General features: G+C 44.0%; 1 protein-coding gene across 1 annotated transcript in view; it reads left to right on the top strand.

Moving 5' to 3' along the window:
- ANKDD1A (ankyrin repeat and death domain containing 1A) overlaps positions 1-13,474 on the top strand; it is a 50,950-nt gene extending 37,476 nt beyond the window's left edge. Inside the window, 8 exon segments of the mRNA XM_007165999.2 lie at positions 2,150-2,254; positions 5,367-5,465; positions 6,888-6,983; positions 8,056-8,151; positions 10,117-10,321; positions 12,326-12,355; positions 12,358-12,429; positions 13,413-13,474. Of these exon segments, the coding sequence (XP_007166061.2) occupies positions 2,150-2,254; positions 5,367-5,465; positions 6,888-6,983; positions 8,056-8,151; positions 10,117-10,321; positions 12,326-12,355; positions 12,358-12,429; positions 13,413-13,474 (765 nt within the window).
- The last annotated feature ends 5,128 nt before the right edge of the window (positions 13,475-18,602 follow it).

Here is an 18,602-nt window from a genome sequence, read left to right as displayed (position 1 = left end):
TGGGACAGGCCTCTTTCCCCCTTACCACTGCACTCTGTGAGTTGGCCATTAGAAATTCTCTGTGTCCTTGAAAAGGGGGTTGTGGCCTTTCTTTAGGTAGAAAGTTGGTGTTTTTGTTTTGTTTTGCTTTTTATTTTTAGATCAGTGACAAATAATCTTTCTTGGCTGGTTGAACGGCTGCAGGGTCTGGAATTCTTTTTTTGTTCTAAATTTCAATAATGTAGCAAAAATAATATTAATAGTGAATAATATAAATAATAGCAAAAATAGTTTAAAAACAGATGAATGAAAATGATATGCTAAGAATATTTAACACAAAAGAAGGCAGTCAAGGGGAAACAGAACAAAAAAGAACAAGAGACATTCAGAAAAAAAATAGCAAAGGGAATTCCCTGGTGGTTCAGTGGTTAGGACTCTGCACTTTCACTGCCGAGGGCCCAGGTTTAATCCCTGGTCAGGGAACTAAGATTCACAAGACGCGCAGCTCAGCCAGAAAAAAAAAAGAAAAGAAAAGAAAAGAAATAGCAAAATAGCAAATGTAAATATAATAATAATATAAATCGTAAATTCCCTTAAATGTGAATAATGCTTTATAAACCACAAAACATTTAATTTGCTCCCCTGGAAGATGTGGAGACTACTACCCCAGGGGCATAGCAGGGGACATTACAGCCAAGAGGGGGAAAGTAGCTGTCCCAGGGCACCAGCCATGTCCTTCTGTTGCTGGTGAATTTAAGGTTCTTTCTTCATTGCAAAAGAATTTGGAGACGAAGTGATATGTAGGAATCAGATTTATTTAGAGAGAAACACACTCCACAGACAGAGTGTGGGGTATCTCGGAAGGCAAGAGGCAAGAGGCTTCGAAATATGGCGTGGTTAGTTTTTATGGACTGGGTAATTTCATAGGCTAATGAGTGGGAGGATTATTCCAACTATTTTGAGGAAGGGGTGGGGATTTCCAGAAATTGGGCCACTGCCCACTTTTTTGCCTTTTACGGTTAGCCTCAGAACTGTCATGGCGCTGGTGGGTGTGTCATTTAGCATGCTAAGGTATTACAGTGAGCATATAATGAGGCTCAAGGTCTACTGGAGGTCAAATCTTCTGCCATCTTGGACCCAGTTGGTTCTCGTTAGTTTTCATCATGTACTACGGCTATGTCATTCTTTTAAAGGTTGTGCCCTGCCCCCTTCCCTCCTGTTTCACTTCCATCAGCAAGGTGTTGCTCCTTAGTCAGAAAGGCCCTTTCTCTGTGCCCAGCACTAGGCACTGGGAGGGGGCACAGACAGGTCATGCCATGGCCACCTCCCCAGCAGTAACAGCACAGGAGCTTAGAGACTCAGGGGGTTAGATCCAGCTGGTGGTTGTTGGTGGCTTGGAGCTGCCCACCTCACTGGGTCTCGTGCTCCAGCCTTGACTTGAGGTTTCTGGCAGAGGCCACGGTCTATTCTGACACTCCCACCTCTGGCAGTGTCGTGCAGCAGGGTCTCTGAGGATGGGGCAAACCCAAAGTGATTGCATTTCCCACTGGGAGGTGGATGGATTCCCACCCACCCTGTAAACTTGCTCAGACTCGACTTTGGGAGGGTGACCAACTCATCCTGGTCTGCCCCATACTGTCCTGATTTTAAAACAGAAAGTCTCGCATCCAGGGAACCTTCAGTCCCAGGCAATCTGGGACAGTTGGTTACCTGGTGGGTCCTGCCTGAGATGAAGTCTCATCCAGGAAGAAGCCCTCCCTCTGGCGCTGCCAGGCTCCTCTGCAGATGTGCTTAGACCAGCTCCAGCTGGACAGTACATGCTGGGTGGGATTTGCCCTGTACAGGTAAATCTTATTGGTCCCCCTGCTTGAAAACCATCTTCTAAGCGTCTATACTCCATGTGTCTTTACTGGCTAAGGAACTGTAAAGGCTTTGGCCTTTGTTCCAGAGTCTGTGACTGGAGGTGAGGAAAATCCTGAGACCATAGTGAACTCCTTTTACTAGTCACCAGGCCTGGGCAAGTCATTGATTTCTCCTGCCTCAGGGTTTAATGGGTATAATAGTCCCAGGGGGGTTGTGAGCTGTGAATGGGATAATGAATCTCAAAGTGCTTTGTAAACCTGCTGTGAGGGGTCCTTAGGATGCTGCATGGATGCCTGTTTCCCTCTAGAAAAAGCAGAGCTGCTTCCACTACGCAGCCCTCGGTGGCTCTGAGGACATGACCTGGGCCCTCGTCCATGCAGGAGGCAGCACTGACATGGCTGATCATATACGTGTGGGGCCTGGATGGAAGGTGGGGAGGCAGGGGACACACTGCCGAGTCTCCCAGGACCTCACTTCTCAAAATAGAAATGGAGAACAGATTAGTGGTGGCGGGGGGCTAGGGATGGGGGCGTGGGGTAGAGAAGGGAGGAGGGTGTGGTTATAAAAGGACTACACAAGGGACCCTTATGGTGATGGAACTGTGCTGCATCTTGACTATGTAACGGATACACAAACCTACACGTGTGATAAAATTACATAGAACACACATGTATACGAATGACTACAAGTGAAACTGGGGAGATCTGAGTAAGATGGTGGGTATTATCAATGTCAGTGTTCTGGTTGGGATATTGTATTGTGGCTTTGTAAGATGTTACCATTGGAGTGGGGAGAACAGAGCTGATGGGTGTTGAGGGTGGGAAGAAGGCTTTTCACCAGATATCTTTTGTTCTTTTTGGTTCTTTAGGTTTCTATAAATAAAATGTAAAACAATGAAAAGCAATACTTGCTCTCTTGCCACTCCCCTTTCCTACCACATTCCCACAGACCTATTTCCAGAATGATGGAGGCCATATCCAGCATCCTTGGTTATTTTATCTCCGTGGCGTGCTGCTTCCTGGAGAGCCACCGTTAGAGCTCTGATAAGTTTCCTAGCTCATCTGAGTTGTGCACTTGAGCCAGTTTCCAGTGTCTGCCCATTCACTCTCACAGGAGACCTTCTTTTGGCCTGATTTTGATTTCACAGTTATCTAGCAACGATCTGAGGACACTGCTGAAATTCTGTGGTAGTTTTATCTAGGTTTTTAAATTTTTTTCTAGATGTGTTTCAGAATACTTTTTGTCATTTATTGCTATTTGGGTTTGGGATTACATTAAGCCTGTAAATAATATAAGAGAAAATGGTCATCTTTGTAATATTTTATTTTTTCACTATGAACATGTCTTGCCATTTCTTTATGTCTTCTTTTGTATCCCTCAGTGATGTTCTGTGGTTTTTGTTTGCCTTTGTAATAGCCATTTCCAATTATACTCTTCATAGGTACTTTGTATATTTTGACCGTCATTGCAAATAGACTATCTTTTTAAAATATGTCATTTCTTGTGGGCATTCAATACAGGAATGCTATTGACTTTGGTATTTTTATCTTCTATATGACTTTTCATTGATTTTGCTAGAGTTTTTTTTTTTTTTTTTTTTTTTGGTGGGGGTATAATAACTATTTTGACCTGTGTAGATATACAATCACATTGCCTATAAGTAATCATATAGTTTAAATCTTCTTTTCCAATATCCATAAACTGTTTTTTTCTGGCCAAAACTAGTAATGGCAGTCATGGGCATTTTTGTTGTATGTGTGTGTGTTCTGTTCTGTCACCTTTTGGTACTCAACATGTGAGGGTGTTTTTCCACAGTAAGTATAGATCTATCCCATTGATTTTTCTGGCTTTGTACTATTCTACTAGATGTGTGTCACCATACACCTAGACAGAAGGATGCTGTGGCAGTATCTCCACTTTGTCACGTAGTCAGTGCTCACAGGGAACCACTGCAGATGGAGTCCTCCAGTCCTCCAAGTCCTCCAGGCCTTGGGTGAATGTTGGGTTTGGGTGAGACCTCTGTTCTGGTCCCGGCTGGCTCTCTCATTCATTCATTTCATACATAAATAGTTGTTGAGCACCTACCTAGATGCCGGGGGTAGGAAGTCCAGTAACACAAGGTCTCTATTAGTTACGTGTCCTTGGGTGAGTCATGTAAGTTTTATGAACTTATTAAGTGTTCTCATTTGTAAGATGAAAGTACGAATAAGAATACCATTCCTATATACTTGCTAGGTTCATGTGTGGAGTAAATGAGATAGCAGAGAATCTTAAGGTGTTGTTGCTAGAAGGGACCTCAGCAAGCATCACTTGCCAGATGAAGAGCAGCAGAGAAGCGAGATGACTTGCCCAAAGTCACGTAGTGAGTTCCTGGCATGGCAAGGTCTCAAACTTGGGATTTCAGGCTCCCACCCACCATGAGGATCAATTGTGGCCCAAGGGATTCAGGCTGTGGGCTGTAAATTCTTCAGGCCACTCATGTCATCCGAGAAGTGAGAAGGTCCAAACTCAAGCACTATCTATACAGTAAGTCCCCTGCACATGAACCAGTTCCATTCCGAGAGGACATTCGTAAGTCCAATTTGTTCATAAGTCCAACAAAGTTAACCTAGGTACCCAACTAACACAATTGGCTATATAGTACTGTACTGTAATAGGTTTATAATACTTTTCACACAAATAATACATAAAAAACAAACAAAAAATAAAGAAAACATTTTTCATCTTACAGTATAGTACCTTGAAAAGTACAGTAGTACAGTACAACAGCTGGCATACAGGGGCTGGCATTGGGTGAACAGGCAAGAAGAGTTACTGACTGGAGGAGGGAGAGGAGGTGGGAGATGGTAGAGCTGAAGGATCGTCAGCAATAGGAGACGGAGGGCAAGCTGCAATTTCACTCATGCCTGATGTTGACGGCACAGGTTCTGGTTCCTTGCTGGATTCAATTCTATCTACCCTCTTGAAAAAATGATTCAGTGATGTCTGGGTAGTAGCTCTTTTTTTCTCGTCATCGATGACACAGTAGCACTGGATTGCATTCTGAACGGCTGCTGCAACTTTTGTGTACTGTTCTGTGTTCGGGTCCTGTGCCTCAAAAACTAACAGCGCCTCCTCAAATGAAGAAAATCCCCTTGCCATTTCCTGCGTCGTGAATCGCTTCGTTTCTTCAGTTACTTCTTCTTCCTCTTGTGTCTCTTTGTCCTTTCTCTGAGCCTCCAATTCCATCAGGTCTTCATTAGTAAGCTCCTCGTGTTGCACAGCAACAGTACTGTACAGCAAAGTACACAAAAGCACGACTAGTAGAGGATGAACGCATGTGACAATGTACGCCAGACATGTGAATTAATTTATGTGATCGGACACGCACACGCACATTCGCATCTTTGAAAGTTCGCAACTTGAAGGTTCGTACGTAGGGGACTTACTGTACTCCTCCCAACTCCCATCTTCTAGCACCACCCTGCACCTGGGCAGTCCTGGGAGGGACCCATCAACTGATCTGTGCCTCTCCACCCCCCCAGCAGGGCGCCTCTCCTGCGCACATCACCGTGAGGTACAACTTCCCCGTCCTGGTGCAGCTCCTCATCGACACCGGCAGTGACCTGGACGCCGTTGACAATGTAAGTGGCTGCAGAAACCATCTGGGCCCCACGGAGCCTCTGGGCACCCTTCCAGGTTGGCAGGGCTTGACTGTGGTCTACTAGCCTGGCCCAGAATTGAGGAATTGCTCTTTCAGCTTGTCAAAAGTTGTTTGAATATTTGTTGAAGGTAGCATTATTTTATCAACCATTCCTCTATTTTGAACATTTGAGTATTTCCAAGTTTTTGTCATGATATATAGAACACTGTGGTAAACATCTTGCTACATGCAACCTTTTCCTTTCATTGATTTTTTTTTTTTCCTTAGGGAAAATTCCCAGGGCAGGGGTGACTGGGTTAATCTTGTATAACAAGAGGCCTCTGAGTCCTGAAGCTGTGATCAATCAGGAGCGTTTTAAAATCCCCGTCCCCACAATCCACCCCTCAACCGTACAATCCTCAGGGCTGCCACACACAACCACTAGTGGTGGAAAGCAATTCGACAGAATATAACATATACCTTTAAAATGGTCAGTATTTGCACGTCTGAGAATTGAGCCTCAAGAAATATATTAAGAGCTCATGCACCAAGATATTTGTTGTAGCAGTCTATCAGTTTTCATTTCAAAAAGGGCCCCAAATACTTAATAAGAGAGAAGTGGTTGGTTAAATTATGGTATAGGCATAGATAGGCACTTATGGAGTTATAAAAAATGGTGTTTATAGAGTTTATAATACGCAGAAAGTTATACAGATGCAAAATGTGTATACAGGATGATCTCAAATATGTAAAACCATAAAACTAAAAACATTCTGCATTAAAGAAAATACTGGAAGAAATGTACTAAGGCTGTTAACAGAGGTTGACTTAGGTGGGATAGCGAGTGGTGTTTTTTCTTTGTTCTTTCTACTTTTTTGTTATTTACTAAGTTTGCTGAGTATTATGTTTATGATTAAATCCAGTTTACCCTCCCATATAACTTCTTTCTTTTTTATAAATTTATTTTATTATTATTATTATTTTTATTTTTGACTGTGTTGGGTCTTCGTTGCTGCACGCAGGCTTTTCTCTGGTTGTGGTGAGCGGGGGCTACTCTTCGTTGTGGTGCACAGGCCTCTCATTGCAGTGGCTTCTCTTGTTGGGAGCACAGGCTCTAGGCACCTGGGCTTCAATAGTTGTGGCTCGTGGGCTCTAGAGCACGGGCACAGTAGTTGTGGCGCACGGGCTTAGTTGCTCTGCAGCATGTGGGATCTTCCCGGACCAGGGCTCGAACCTGTGTCTCCTGCATTGGCAGGCGGATTCTTAACCACTGCGCCACCGGGGAAGCCCCACATAACTTCTTAGAAACACTCTGTTAAGGCCCAGTTGGGAGTGTACCCACCTTGGTCCTGTCCTGGCTTTGAGCCACAGGCCATCTCTACATGCTTTTCTGCTCTCCGTCCTCTTGGCTTCTTTTCCAGAGGCAGCAGACACCCCTCACCTTGCGTCCGAGTATGCCTGGCAGGACATAGCGGATATTCTCCTCATTGCTGGGGTTAACTTAAACCTGAGAGATAAGGTACCTCTGCTCACAACCAGCCTCCCTTGCTAGCTTTCATGACTCCCTCTTTGCCAGAGACCCTGATGCAAATGCCTCCTGCTCCCAGAGTGTTCAAGGCTTCCCATCTGTTATATATCAGCTCAAAGGCAACCTCCTCCAGGAAGCCTTCCTGCCCCTCCATCACCTTCCCCTGCCTCCTCTGAGGTCCCTCAGCACTTGGCCCGCCCCTCTCCTGGTCCTTGCCTGTGATACGTTTGTCTTCTGTTTCATGGCCCCCATCGGACTTTGAGCTCCTTGAGTCATCTGCTGGGGAGAGGGGAAGAGAGCTAGAGGAACAGCATGTCACCACCCCACAACTCCGTGCGTGTGAAACAGGGTTGGGGGAAGCTTCCCGGGCCGCGGAGCTTCTGGGGTGGCCACCTCCTCAGGTGGCCAGAGGTTCGAGAAGAGCTGAAGGCTGAGTGTGAGGCTGAAGAGGTCACAGGCTCATGAGGGGAAGGGCCCTGGGCACACGTGGCCCAGCCCTTGGGATGATGTGGGAAAGAGATGGGGGCAGGGAACAGGCCCTGAGGCTGGACCTGGGAAGGGCTTCCTGCTTCCTGGGAGGGAAGCTGGGGCCCAGGGCAGCTGGCCAAGCTTGAAGAGGAGCTTCCCATCTCCCCGCAGGTCCCTGGAGGTGGTGGAGGCCAGCACTGTGCCCGAGGCCTGGAGCAAAGGGCTGGAAACCTGAGGGGAGGCAGCAAACTTGACACAGGAGCCCAAGCCCCTTCTCTGGGTTCTGGTTTCATATGAGACATGAGGCTGGTAACATCTATCTCACAGATGACCTTGAAGAGTTATGCAGGCTGAGTTTTATAAGCTTTAAGTCCTCCTGTTCTAGAGGAACACAAGAGGTGGTTGCTGGAATTATTGCCTTATTCTACCTGTGACTTTTCCACACCCAGAGTTACTCCCAGAAAACCCTTCTGCTCTCCAGTGTAGACTGCTGGAAACCACTTTCTTTGGGCAGGAGGGTCTGTAGTCAGTGCTAGAGGCCACCCTACACCCTCTTATAGGATCTCTGGCTTCCCTGCTCCCTTCTTACCCGCAGCAAGGAAAAACCGCCTTGCCAGTGGCCGCCCACATCAACCATGTCAGCCTGGTGGACATGATCATAAAAGCCGATCGCTTCTACAGATGGGAGAAGGTACTGAGACCCTGCGCTTGGTCTCTCTGTGTTGGAAAGGGAGTGGCCATGGCTTCAGGTGGAGTTGGCTTTGAACCCCAGCCCTGACCAATTCAGGGGCCCCTCAGTTTCCAAGCGAGTGATAATCCCTGCCTTACCTAACACTAGGGTTCTTTGGGGGCATCCAGAGATGGGTGAACACCCAAACCATACTGAAATAAGGCTGACTGAGGTCCGTGCCAGTGTGGAGATACTAGTAGACCCTGCTGTAGCTCCTGGTTGATGGATGAATGCATTCATGCATGAATAAAGAAATGGCAAGTTGGTTCCAGCTCACTGCCAGCTCCAGGTGATTGGAATTGTGGCTTGGGGTGTTCTATTCAGGCAACGTTCTGAGCCCAGAAGGAAAGGGTGCTGGGATTGATTAGTGATATCTGCTGTGGATTTGGGAAAGAGGAGTGGCAGATGTAAGGTCCTGCATTTACAGCTCCAGTGTCAGCAAATGGGGGTGGGTGGAGAGTTTTTTTGTTGTCCTTAATGGTTACTTTTATACACAGAAAATAAATTTTTGCATTTATTTCAGTTTTAGAAATTAATACTAAATTGTTTACAAAATTTAAATCCTACTTTTCCTCAACCTTTTAAATTTATTTTTACAATCTTATTACTATATTTATACAACGAGTAAATTTTAACAGTCACTTTCAAGGAAGCCTTTTGATTAAAGTTTGGTCCCATGTTTAAGCTTAATTAAACAACCTTAGACGTTTTAAACTGAACGAATAAATTTAATATAATGTTTTCTTTTTAAGCATTTCAAATGCTTCCTAAATTCTTAAATTATCCCATTAAATCCAATAAATTAAACCTATAAAGTGAATCTCGAATATCATAAACATTCTGATATTGTCTACAAACTTAGTAAACTTCTCTTACACTTCTCAAAAAAATCACTGTCCAAAAATCAATCAATTGATAAATTTCCATAGGAATCATAAGATTTTCTCTTTCACTGACATGCTGGATTCTCGTAAATTTTACAACCCCTTTACGTACAACAGATTACTCCTAAATATTAATACCAGTGGTTTGATGAACTGATTCATCTCTATGCTTAATTTTAAACCACCTCAGGCTTTAAAAGTTTTCAACACTAAGGCAGTGGTGCAGTTAGAATCACAAATCCCTCCTTCCTACCCCTAGACCAATTCAATCAGAATCTAGGGGGTAAGGGCCAAGCTTCTGTGATTCTTAAAGCTCCCAGATGATCCCAATGTAAGATGCAGCTGAGAACACTGCTCTAAAGAAACAGTTTTTACCACCCGAGGAGAGAGCCAAGCTCCCAGGTCGTCACCTCCCAGGTGACTGGCCAGACACAGTTAGCCAGAATGTAAGATTCAGAGCTGCAGATGCCAGAACTCACCTGAGCTTTTTAACAACTAGAAATCTGCATCCACATCCTTTTGAGGGGCTTTTGTGGCTTTAACTAAGACTTTTGTGGGTTTAACTGAAGCTATTACATAATTTTTGGTAACCTCTCATTTTATCACCTGCTTTGCATAGAAAGAATTCTGTAACCCAGACCTTCTCTCCTTGTCATTTGGCAAGTTTAGTTAGTGCCTGATTCTTGGCTTGCCTGGTTTTAGCCACAGCTGCTGAGTCATTCTACTGACACTCATGCTATAAGAACACAAAGAAAAGAGAGAAATTGGGAAGGCTTCCTGGAAGAGGTGGCACCCAGGTGGTCTTTTGACTGTGGCAATGGGATTGAGAGACAGGGAGGTGAGAAAAGGAATTCTGGATGGAGAAACAGTGTAAGCAACTCAGGTTCCAGCACTCAAAGCAAGGCACAGAGTCAGAAACCAGAGTAATGGACACTATGCCCCAGGCCTGTGATGACACCAGTTCTGTGTCCAGGCTCACGAGGGAGAGCCTGGCAGGGATTTCCCCCAGACAGCTGCTGCACTTCTGGGATCTGCCCCACAGGACCAGCTCTCATGCAGGGACCTCTGTGACCCCTCTGGGAAGAGCTTGACCTTTAAGCAGGACCATCGGCAGGAAACGCAGCAGCTCCGCTCTGTGCTGTGGTGACTGGCCTCCAGGTACCTGCGGCCCCACAAGTGGAAGAAGCTGGCGTATTGCTGGGAGTTCACCGAGGCCCACGTCCACGCCATCGAGCAACAGTGGACAGGTACCACCTTGCCTTGGTGCCCCAGAGCAACCGGGTGGAGGGGTGGGGGCACGCGGGGTGTGTTCAGTTTTCTGTGCTTCTGGGGGAAAAGCCTCAGCAAGCCACACGCCACTGCCAACACATCACGTGCTCTTCCCCTCTCCAGGCCTTTACACAGACTGGGCCCTCTGCCCCTCCCTCCACACTGACCTGTGAACTTCACATTCCTCACGAATCTGCTTGAGCTGAAACCCATCGTTCACACGTGAAACTGAAGGTGCTCCCTGTAAAAAGGAGAGGAGCTGCTGTCGCCACTATTATTTAACATCTATTTGGAAATTCTGGCCCTGGTATTAAGGCATGAAACAGAAATAGAAATTGAGTGTAAATACTGGAAAGGAAGAGAGAGATTTATTAATTTCAGATGCGATACACACACACACACACACACACACACACACACACACACACACACACACAGGAAGTCCAGAAGAATCAACGGAAAAACTCTTAGAATAAAATTATTCAATGAAATGGCTAAACATGATTAAATATACGAACACCATAGTATTCCTCTGTACCATCAATAAGTGGGCAAAATATATAGAGGTATATATATGTAAAATATAATATATATGTAAAAAATACATATATTTTAAATATATTTTAAAATATTTTAAATATATATATAATATATATTAAAAATATATGTCAAAAATATACTCCATTTACAATAGTGTGTGTTTCTAAGAAGAAATATGAATGACATATGAGTAAGACAATACAAATTATTTGAACTATAAAAGAAGACTTGGGTAAGTGGAATGACATTCTGTATTTCCAGCTAAAAAAATTTCATGTAGATATTGATTTTCCCCAAATTAAAGCTTTGATCCAATTTTTTTTTTTGATCCAATTTTAATCAAATCAAAATAGAAGGTTTTTGAAACTTGACTAAAGGATTCTACAGTTCATCTCAAAGAAGAAACAGGGAATATATAAATGAATATTCTGGGGGAAAAAAGCGAAGAGGGTCTAACTCAACCAGACTCAACCTTAGAAAGCTAAAATATTTAACACAGAGAGATACCTGACATAAACATATGCAAATCAGGTAGTGGAATAGAGTGGGGAGTCCACAAGTGAACTCTATTACCGATGCAGATTTCATAGATGATAAAGGAGCACTGGTAAATTACAGGGCTGGGGACAAGGGGTAGTGAATAAACGGGTCAAATGAAACTGCTACATCACGAGCAGCACCAGGAGGAAGTGCCTACTGGGGGCCCACAGACACCAGAACGTCAGGGACGCAGTGGCTGACTGACTTGGACCTGATGGCTGTGCCCCTATGGCTGTGCCAGACCGTCTGTCCCCAGCTGGGAGAGCTGACCTGGTCACAGTTGAATAGCAAGTTAACCCCACCTCAGCACTGAAGAGCATGGGCACTTGTTTTCCAAACATTGGAATCACCTGGGAAGGCTTAACACTGATCTGTTGCCTAGGCCACACCCAGACCCAAGTACATAGGAATCTCTGAACGGGGAGGGGGACCCAGGTGTCAGTGTTTGCTAAAGCCTCCCAGGTGTTTCCAATGAGCACTTATGGCTGAGAACCACTGGTTCAGGGGAAAGAACAGGGCCACTAGCATGCAAGTCACAGGTTACTGTGAGCCGCCAGAGAGATGAACTGTATAGTCGTGTGTGCATCGTGGTACCACAGTGAATGCCAGTTCTTTCTCTCTTCCCAGTGACACCAATAGGATACATGGTGGATGCTCAGGGGAAAGCCTGGCACTGGGGAGATGCAGGTGTCCCTGATATAAAACTCCACCCCCCCATCCCATCTAAGGCTGCTCCTCCCCTTCCCTCCCACGCCCTCCCCATCTCTGGGCTGAGTTCTGCTGGAACTTGGAGAAGGGTCTGATGTTCTGGCGGCGGTAAGGGGTGTGTTCAGGCCTGGCTCTGGTAAGGCAGGCGGGGTTGGCGCCTTCTCTCTCTCTCTCTCTCCCCTCATGATCCTCAGGCACCAAGAGCTACCGGCAGCACGGGCACTGGTCACAGCCAGTGAGAATGCCAGCAGAGCGCTATTCAAAGGCCTCGTCGCCATTGGCAGGAGGGACCTGGCTGGTAAGTGTTCCCCCTGCCCGGCTTCTGCTCAGGGCAGCGCCGGGCGCAGCGTCACAGTTGCATGGCCCCGCTGGACTGCAGCAGGGCCCTCCAAGGCTGCTCAGACCACAGCGCTGTGGCGCTGGCTCTGAACCTTCCAGATTGATGTTCCTAGCCCTGCCTCCTCCTGGAACCCAGACGGAGCCTTGGGCAACTCACAGTACCTCCTGGCCCCAGTCTCCCCATCTGTGCCATGAGGGTGGCCCAGACAATCCCTATGACCTTCACAGCCCCAAGGCCACTGAAGCTACAATCTCTTCCTATCCAGCTCTCTATACTACATCGATTTTTTTTTCTCCCCCTCTGGTTTGGAATAAGGTGGGAACAGCCTGCAGAGTTGTTTTTCACAAACATTAAGACCTATGGGTCAAAACTGGCTTAAGATGAGTTGAACCAGTAAGATCTGGTCAAATAAAATTTCTGAGGCCGTCACAACCTATTTGAGTCTGTCCATCCCAACAGCTCTTTTTGGGATTTGGGATTCAGGGCACCATGTAGAACCATTAGGCAAGTGGAGTAACAGGTTCTAGTAATGATCCCTCATTAAAAACAATCGGCTCATGATGAAAAAGGCTTAAACTCTGTAATGTCCATTGCCATGGTGCATTACAGGGCAACCACAGGATGGGGTACTAGGCAGCCATCCATAGTAATGAAGGTACATCAGTCACTTGGCAACAAGGAAAAGCGTCGATAGCATGTTATCAAGGGGCAAAGGGAAAGTCCCCCGTGTGGTGGGTCTCCCCCAGCTGCCACACGAGGTGCGAAACAGTCATTTCAGAGGGGAGGAATTAGGGATGACTTGGTTCTTTTTTCAGCATGTTCTTAAATATTATTCTGCATCGTCTTTTAACATAAACTCTTGCAGGCAATTAAAACATCAAACTAGCCTTGTGAGGCAGCGCTCAGGCAACAAGAGGCAACAGGATTCTTGTCTTTTGCAGAAAGCATCAGGAAGAAAGCAAACGATGACTCTAGCGCCCCAAGGAGGTGCACAGCCATGTAATTGGAGGGACTGGACCTTCAGGAGCATGGGACCTCAGAGTGGGGGCCGCTGAACAGAGGAGGACCACCATTTAAGGGCTTAAAAAACAAGTACTGTAAACAGACTTCCAGCCGCTTCCACTGAAAACCATAGTTAGGCAGGACCAGCAGGCAAATGTTTGTGATCTTTTTCACGGGGGCCTGTCTCAGGTTTTGCAGGTAATCCCTTCCCAGAGGTATGGTCCTTTGCAGCTCTCAGCTTACTTTCATCTCCTGCATCTCACTGGAGCCTCACAGCAGCCCCCTGTGGTGCAAGGGATGCCTTTTCAGAGAGGACTCTGGGCACAGCGTTTATAAGCAGCTCATCAGGTGGTGAGGTCAGGGGCCAAACTCAGCATTCCTGTCTCCCCAACCGGGCGAAGGGCTCCATCCGTCCCTTACGAGAAGGACTGCCCTTAATTCAATCCCTGACTTTTATGAATGCTGTGCTTGCTCCACAACTGTTTCTATTCTCAGCTTATTTGTACATTTTGACAGTTCCAGGAGGCACACACTCGCATTTTTTCCCTCTTTTTCAAAATACCTTTTAAAGTTTTAAACTCTTAATTTTAAAATCATTTCAGACTTAACGAAAAAGCTGCAGAAATAGTTCAAAGAATTTCCAAATACTCTTCACTCAGCTTCCCCAAATGTTAACATCTTACATAACCAGGAAATTAACACTGCTAGGATACTAATTAACTCACCTTCACACCTGATTCAAATTTTGTCATTTGAGCCTGGAAGTTCTGCCTGAAAGCTGTTTCTGTCTAATGTGAGCTCTCCTGCATGTGGCACAGCTGGCTGTGGCCAGTTTCGGAGCCCATATCTTAGAAAAACTCCCCACGAAGTTAGCCTTTGGGCCTGCGTCCTGGGAAGAAGATAGAATAAAAACTGCTAGGGCTGAAAGGGGCTCCAGCTCTCACACATGGTGGGAGTTCACAGTGGTACAATCCTCTGAAAGGCAATTTGGCATTACCCACCGAAATTACAAATACATTTACCCTTTGACCTAGCAGTCCCACACCTAGGAATTTATCCTACAGAGAAACCTGCAAACATTATATAATACTAACACGCATGCAAGTGAAAAAAGGTGAAACTATGCCGTGAGATGAATGTATGGGAACTGTGTACTATCTGCTCAGTTTTCTTTAACAGTTTTTAAAAAATAGTCTATTTTTTAAAATAACAAACTAAAACTTACAAAGAGGCTTTGAAACCAACCCATCAGCTTGATGATTTGAGAGGTGTGTCTTGCCTGAGGCCTCACAGTTTGCAGTGGGATTCAGTCCCCAGCACAGCACACAGCCTCCCTGCCATTGTGTCACCCTTCATCTGCACATGCTGTGTTGAGACAGAGAACCTTCTTCTACCATCTATTCCATATGAGAAAGGTATTTCATACCACATGGGACTTGGATCACTTACCTGGATGAATTTTGTTTTTTGTTTTATTTTTTATTTAGTTTTGACTGCATTGGGTCTTTGTTGCTGCACACGGGCTTTCTCTAGTTGCGGCGAGCGGGGGCTACTCTTCGTTGCAGTGCGTGGGCTTCTCATTGTGGTGGCTTCTCTTGTTGCAGAGCACAGGCTCTAGGCACAAGGGCTTCAGTAGTTGTGGCACGCAGGCTCAGTAGTTGTGGCTCATGGGCTCTAGAGCACAGGCTCAGTAGTTGTGGCGCACAGGCTTAGGTGCTCTGTGGCATGTGGGATTTTCCCGGACCAGGGCTCAAACCTGTGTCCCCTGCATTGGCAGGTGGATTCTTAACCACTGCGCCACCAGGGAAGCCCTGTTGTTTGTTCTTTGAGATGAAAAAGCAAGTCCATAAATAAAGTTTAAACGTTGAAATATATCTCTCAAGTTCAATACTTACTTCTTTTGTTTGGGAGATCAATAGCAAAATTTCAAACAAGCTGTTGTGGATTTTTTTTTTTTTTTTTAAACAGGATTTACAAGATTGATTTATAGGGTTCTCATGAATGAGCTCTTGTTGCCTACTCAATCAACCTGTAAACAATTTTTTTAAACTTAAAAAAAAAATTTTTTAACTTTTAAAAATATTTAGATCAATAATTTTTTATTGAATTATAGTTGATTTACAATATTGTTTTAGCTTCAAGTGTACATCATAGTGATTCAGTTTTTTTCTGATTATATTCCATTATAGTTATTTACTAGATACTAAATATAGTTCCCTGTGCTATACAGTAAACCTTTGTTGCTTATCTATTTTATGTATAGTACTTTATATCTGTTAATCCCATATTCCTAATTTGTCCCTCCCCACCTCCCTCACTCCTTTGGTAACCATAGGTTTCTTTTCTATGTCTGTGAGTCTGTTTCTGTTTTGTAAATAAGTCCATTTGTACTATTTTTTAGATTCCACATATAAGTGATATTATATAGTATTTCTCTGTTTGACTTACTTCACTAAATATAATATTCTCTAGGTCTATCCATGTTGCTGCAAATGGCAATATTTCGTTATTTTTTATGGCTGAGTAACATTCCATTGTATATATATACCACATCTTCTTAAGCTGCTCACCTGTTGATGGACACTTATTTCCATGTCCTGGCTATTGTAAATAGTGCTGCTATGAACAGCACTATTCATAGTGCATGTGTCCTTTTGAATTAGAATTTTCGTCTTTTCTGGATACATACTCAGGAGTAGATTGCTGGATCATATAGCTGCTCTGTTTTTAGTTTTTTTTGTTGTTTTTTTTTTAAAGCTTTTATTATTTATTTATTTATTTATTTTTTGGCTGTGTTGGGTGTTCGTTTCTGTGCAAGGGCTTTCTCTAGTTGTGGCAAGCAGGGGCCACTCTTCATCACGGTGTGGGGGCCTCTCACTATCACGGCCTCTCTTGTTGCGGAGCACAGGCTCCAGATGCGCAGGCTCAGTAGTTGTGGCGCACGGGCTTAGTTGCTACGCGGCATGTGGGATCTTCCCAGACCAGGGCTTGAACCCATGTCCCCTGCATTGGCAGGCAGATTCTCAACCACTGCGCCACCAGGGAAGCCCTGTTTTTAGTTTTTAAAAAATATTTATTTATTTGTTTGTTTATTCTTATTTATTTGGGCTGTGCCGGGGATCTTAGCCTCAGCATGCAGGATCTAATTCCCTGACCAGGGATCAAACCCAGGCCCCCTGCCTTGGGAGCATGGAGTCTTAACCACTGGACCACCAGGGAAGTCCCTATTTTTAGTTTTTTAAGGAACCTCCATACTGTTTTCCATAGTGGCTGAACAATTTACATTCCCAACAGTGTATTAGGGTTCACTTTTCTCCACATCCTCTCCAACATTTGCTATTTGTGGACTCTTTGATGATAGCTATTATAACAGGTGTAAGGTGATATCTCATTGTGGTTTTGAGTTGCATTTCTCTAATCATTAATGATGTTGGGCATCTTTTCATGTGCCTATTGGTCATCTGTATGTCTTCTTTGGAAAAATGTCTATTTAGATCTTCTGCCCATTTTCTGATTCGGTTGTTTGTTTTTTGATATTGAGTTGTATGAGCTGTTTGTATATTTTGGATATTAACCCCTTGTATGTTGCATCATTTGCAAATATTTTCTCCCATTCTGTAGGTTGTCTTTTTGTTTTGTCGATGGTTTCCTTTTTTTTTCACACACACACACACACACACACACACACACTGTATTTTATTTTTACAAGAGATAAATAAACTGACACCAAGCATTGTAAATGGATGACCACAACAAAAGCAACAATGATTGCAATTACCAAACATGAAACACACTCATACTATGTCATAATATTGACGTTCAGTCCAGTAATCCTCCACTGTAACAGCTCCTTTACTTTGCAGTGAAAATTGCTTTGTATATTCTTTGCCTCTGAGTCCTTGTGGGATTTTTTTTTTTTAATTCAGACAGAAAGTCACAAAAATTATAATCATCCTCATCAGTTCACTCAGTCCCATGTAATTAATTTTTTTTTTCATCTTGATCTTTTGTTAGCACTTTGATGAGTTCATCAGTTTTCCATTAGAGTTCTGAAAATGCTTATTCATTCAGTTCAGCAGTACAGTCAGTTACCAGAAACCTGTACTTGTCAGAGTCTTTTCCATGAATTCCTTGAAGATGAAACCCTTTTATAGGAACATATTTGCAAAAGCATCAGAGTACACACAGAACTGTCTGTAAATGACAAAAGACTTAAAAATGACCACGGTTAAAGATTTGATGAAAGTTCATAATAATGCAATTGACAAGGAAATTTAGTTATTTCTGAGATATACATTTTAAAGTAATAACTAGAATTATGACTTATGACATTATACCAGAACATATAAGATTTTTAGAAATTTCATGTAATGTCTGAAACATTTATATTAACATATTTCCATACAAATAACCCAAAGAAAGTTTAGTATTAGTTTTTTTTGTTTGTTTTTTTATACTGCAGGTTCTTATTAGTCATCAATTTTATACACATCAGTGTATACATGTCAATCCCAATTGCCCAATTCAGCACACCACTATCCCCACCCCACCGTGGTTTTCCCCCCTTGGTGTCCATACATTTGTTCTCTACATCTGTGTCTCAACTTCTGCCCTGCAAACCGGCTCATCTGTACCATTTTTCTAGGTTCCACATACATGCGTTAATATACGATATTTGTTTTTCTCTTTCTGACTTACTTCACTCTGTATGACAGTCTCTGGATCCATCCACGTCTCAACAAATGACTCAATTTCGTTCCTTTTTATGGCTGAGTAATATTCCTTGTATATATGTACCACATCTTCTTTATCCATTCGTCTGTTGATGGGCATTTAGGTTGCTTCCATGACCTGGCTATTGTAAATAGTGCTGGAATGAACATTGGGGTGTATGTGTCTTTTTGAATTATGGTTTTCTCTGGGTATATGCCCAGTAGTGGGATTGCTGGGTCATATGGTAATTCTATTTTTAGTTTTTTTAAGGAACCTCCATACTGTTCTCCATAGTGGCTGTATCAATTTACATTCCCACCAACAGTGCAAGAGTGTTCCCTTTTCTCCACACCCTCTCCAGCATTTGTTGTTTGTAGATTTTCTGATGATGCCCATTCTAACTAGTGTGAGGTGAT

This window comes from Balaenoptera acutorostrata, chromosome 3, assembly GCF_949987535.1.
Source record: "Balaenoptera acutorostrata chromosome 3, mBalAcu1.1, whole genome shotgun sequence".
Classification (NCBI taxonomy): domain Eukaryota; kingdom Metazoa; phylum Chordata; class Mammalia; order Artiodactyla; family Balaenopteridae; genus Balaenoptera; species Balaenoptera acutorostrata.
Note: the sequence above shows the minus strand (reverse complement) of the source record. Positions and strands in the feature narration are given on the sequence as shown.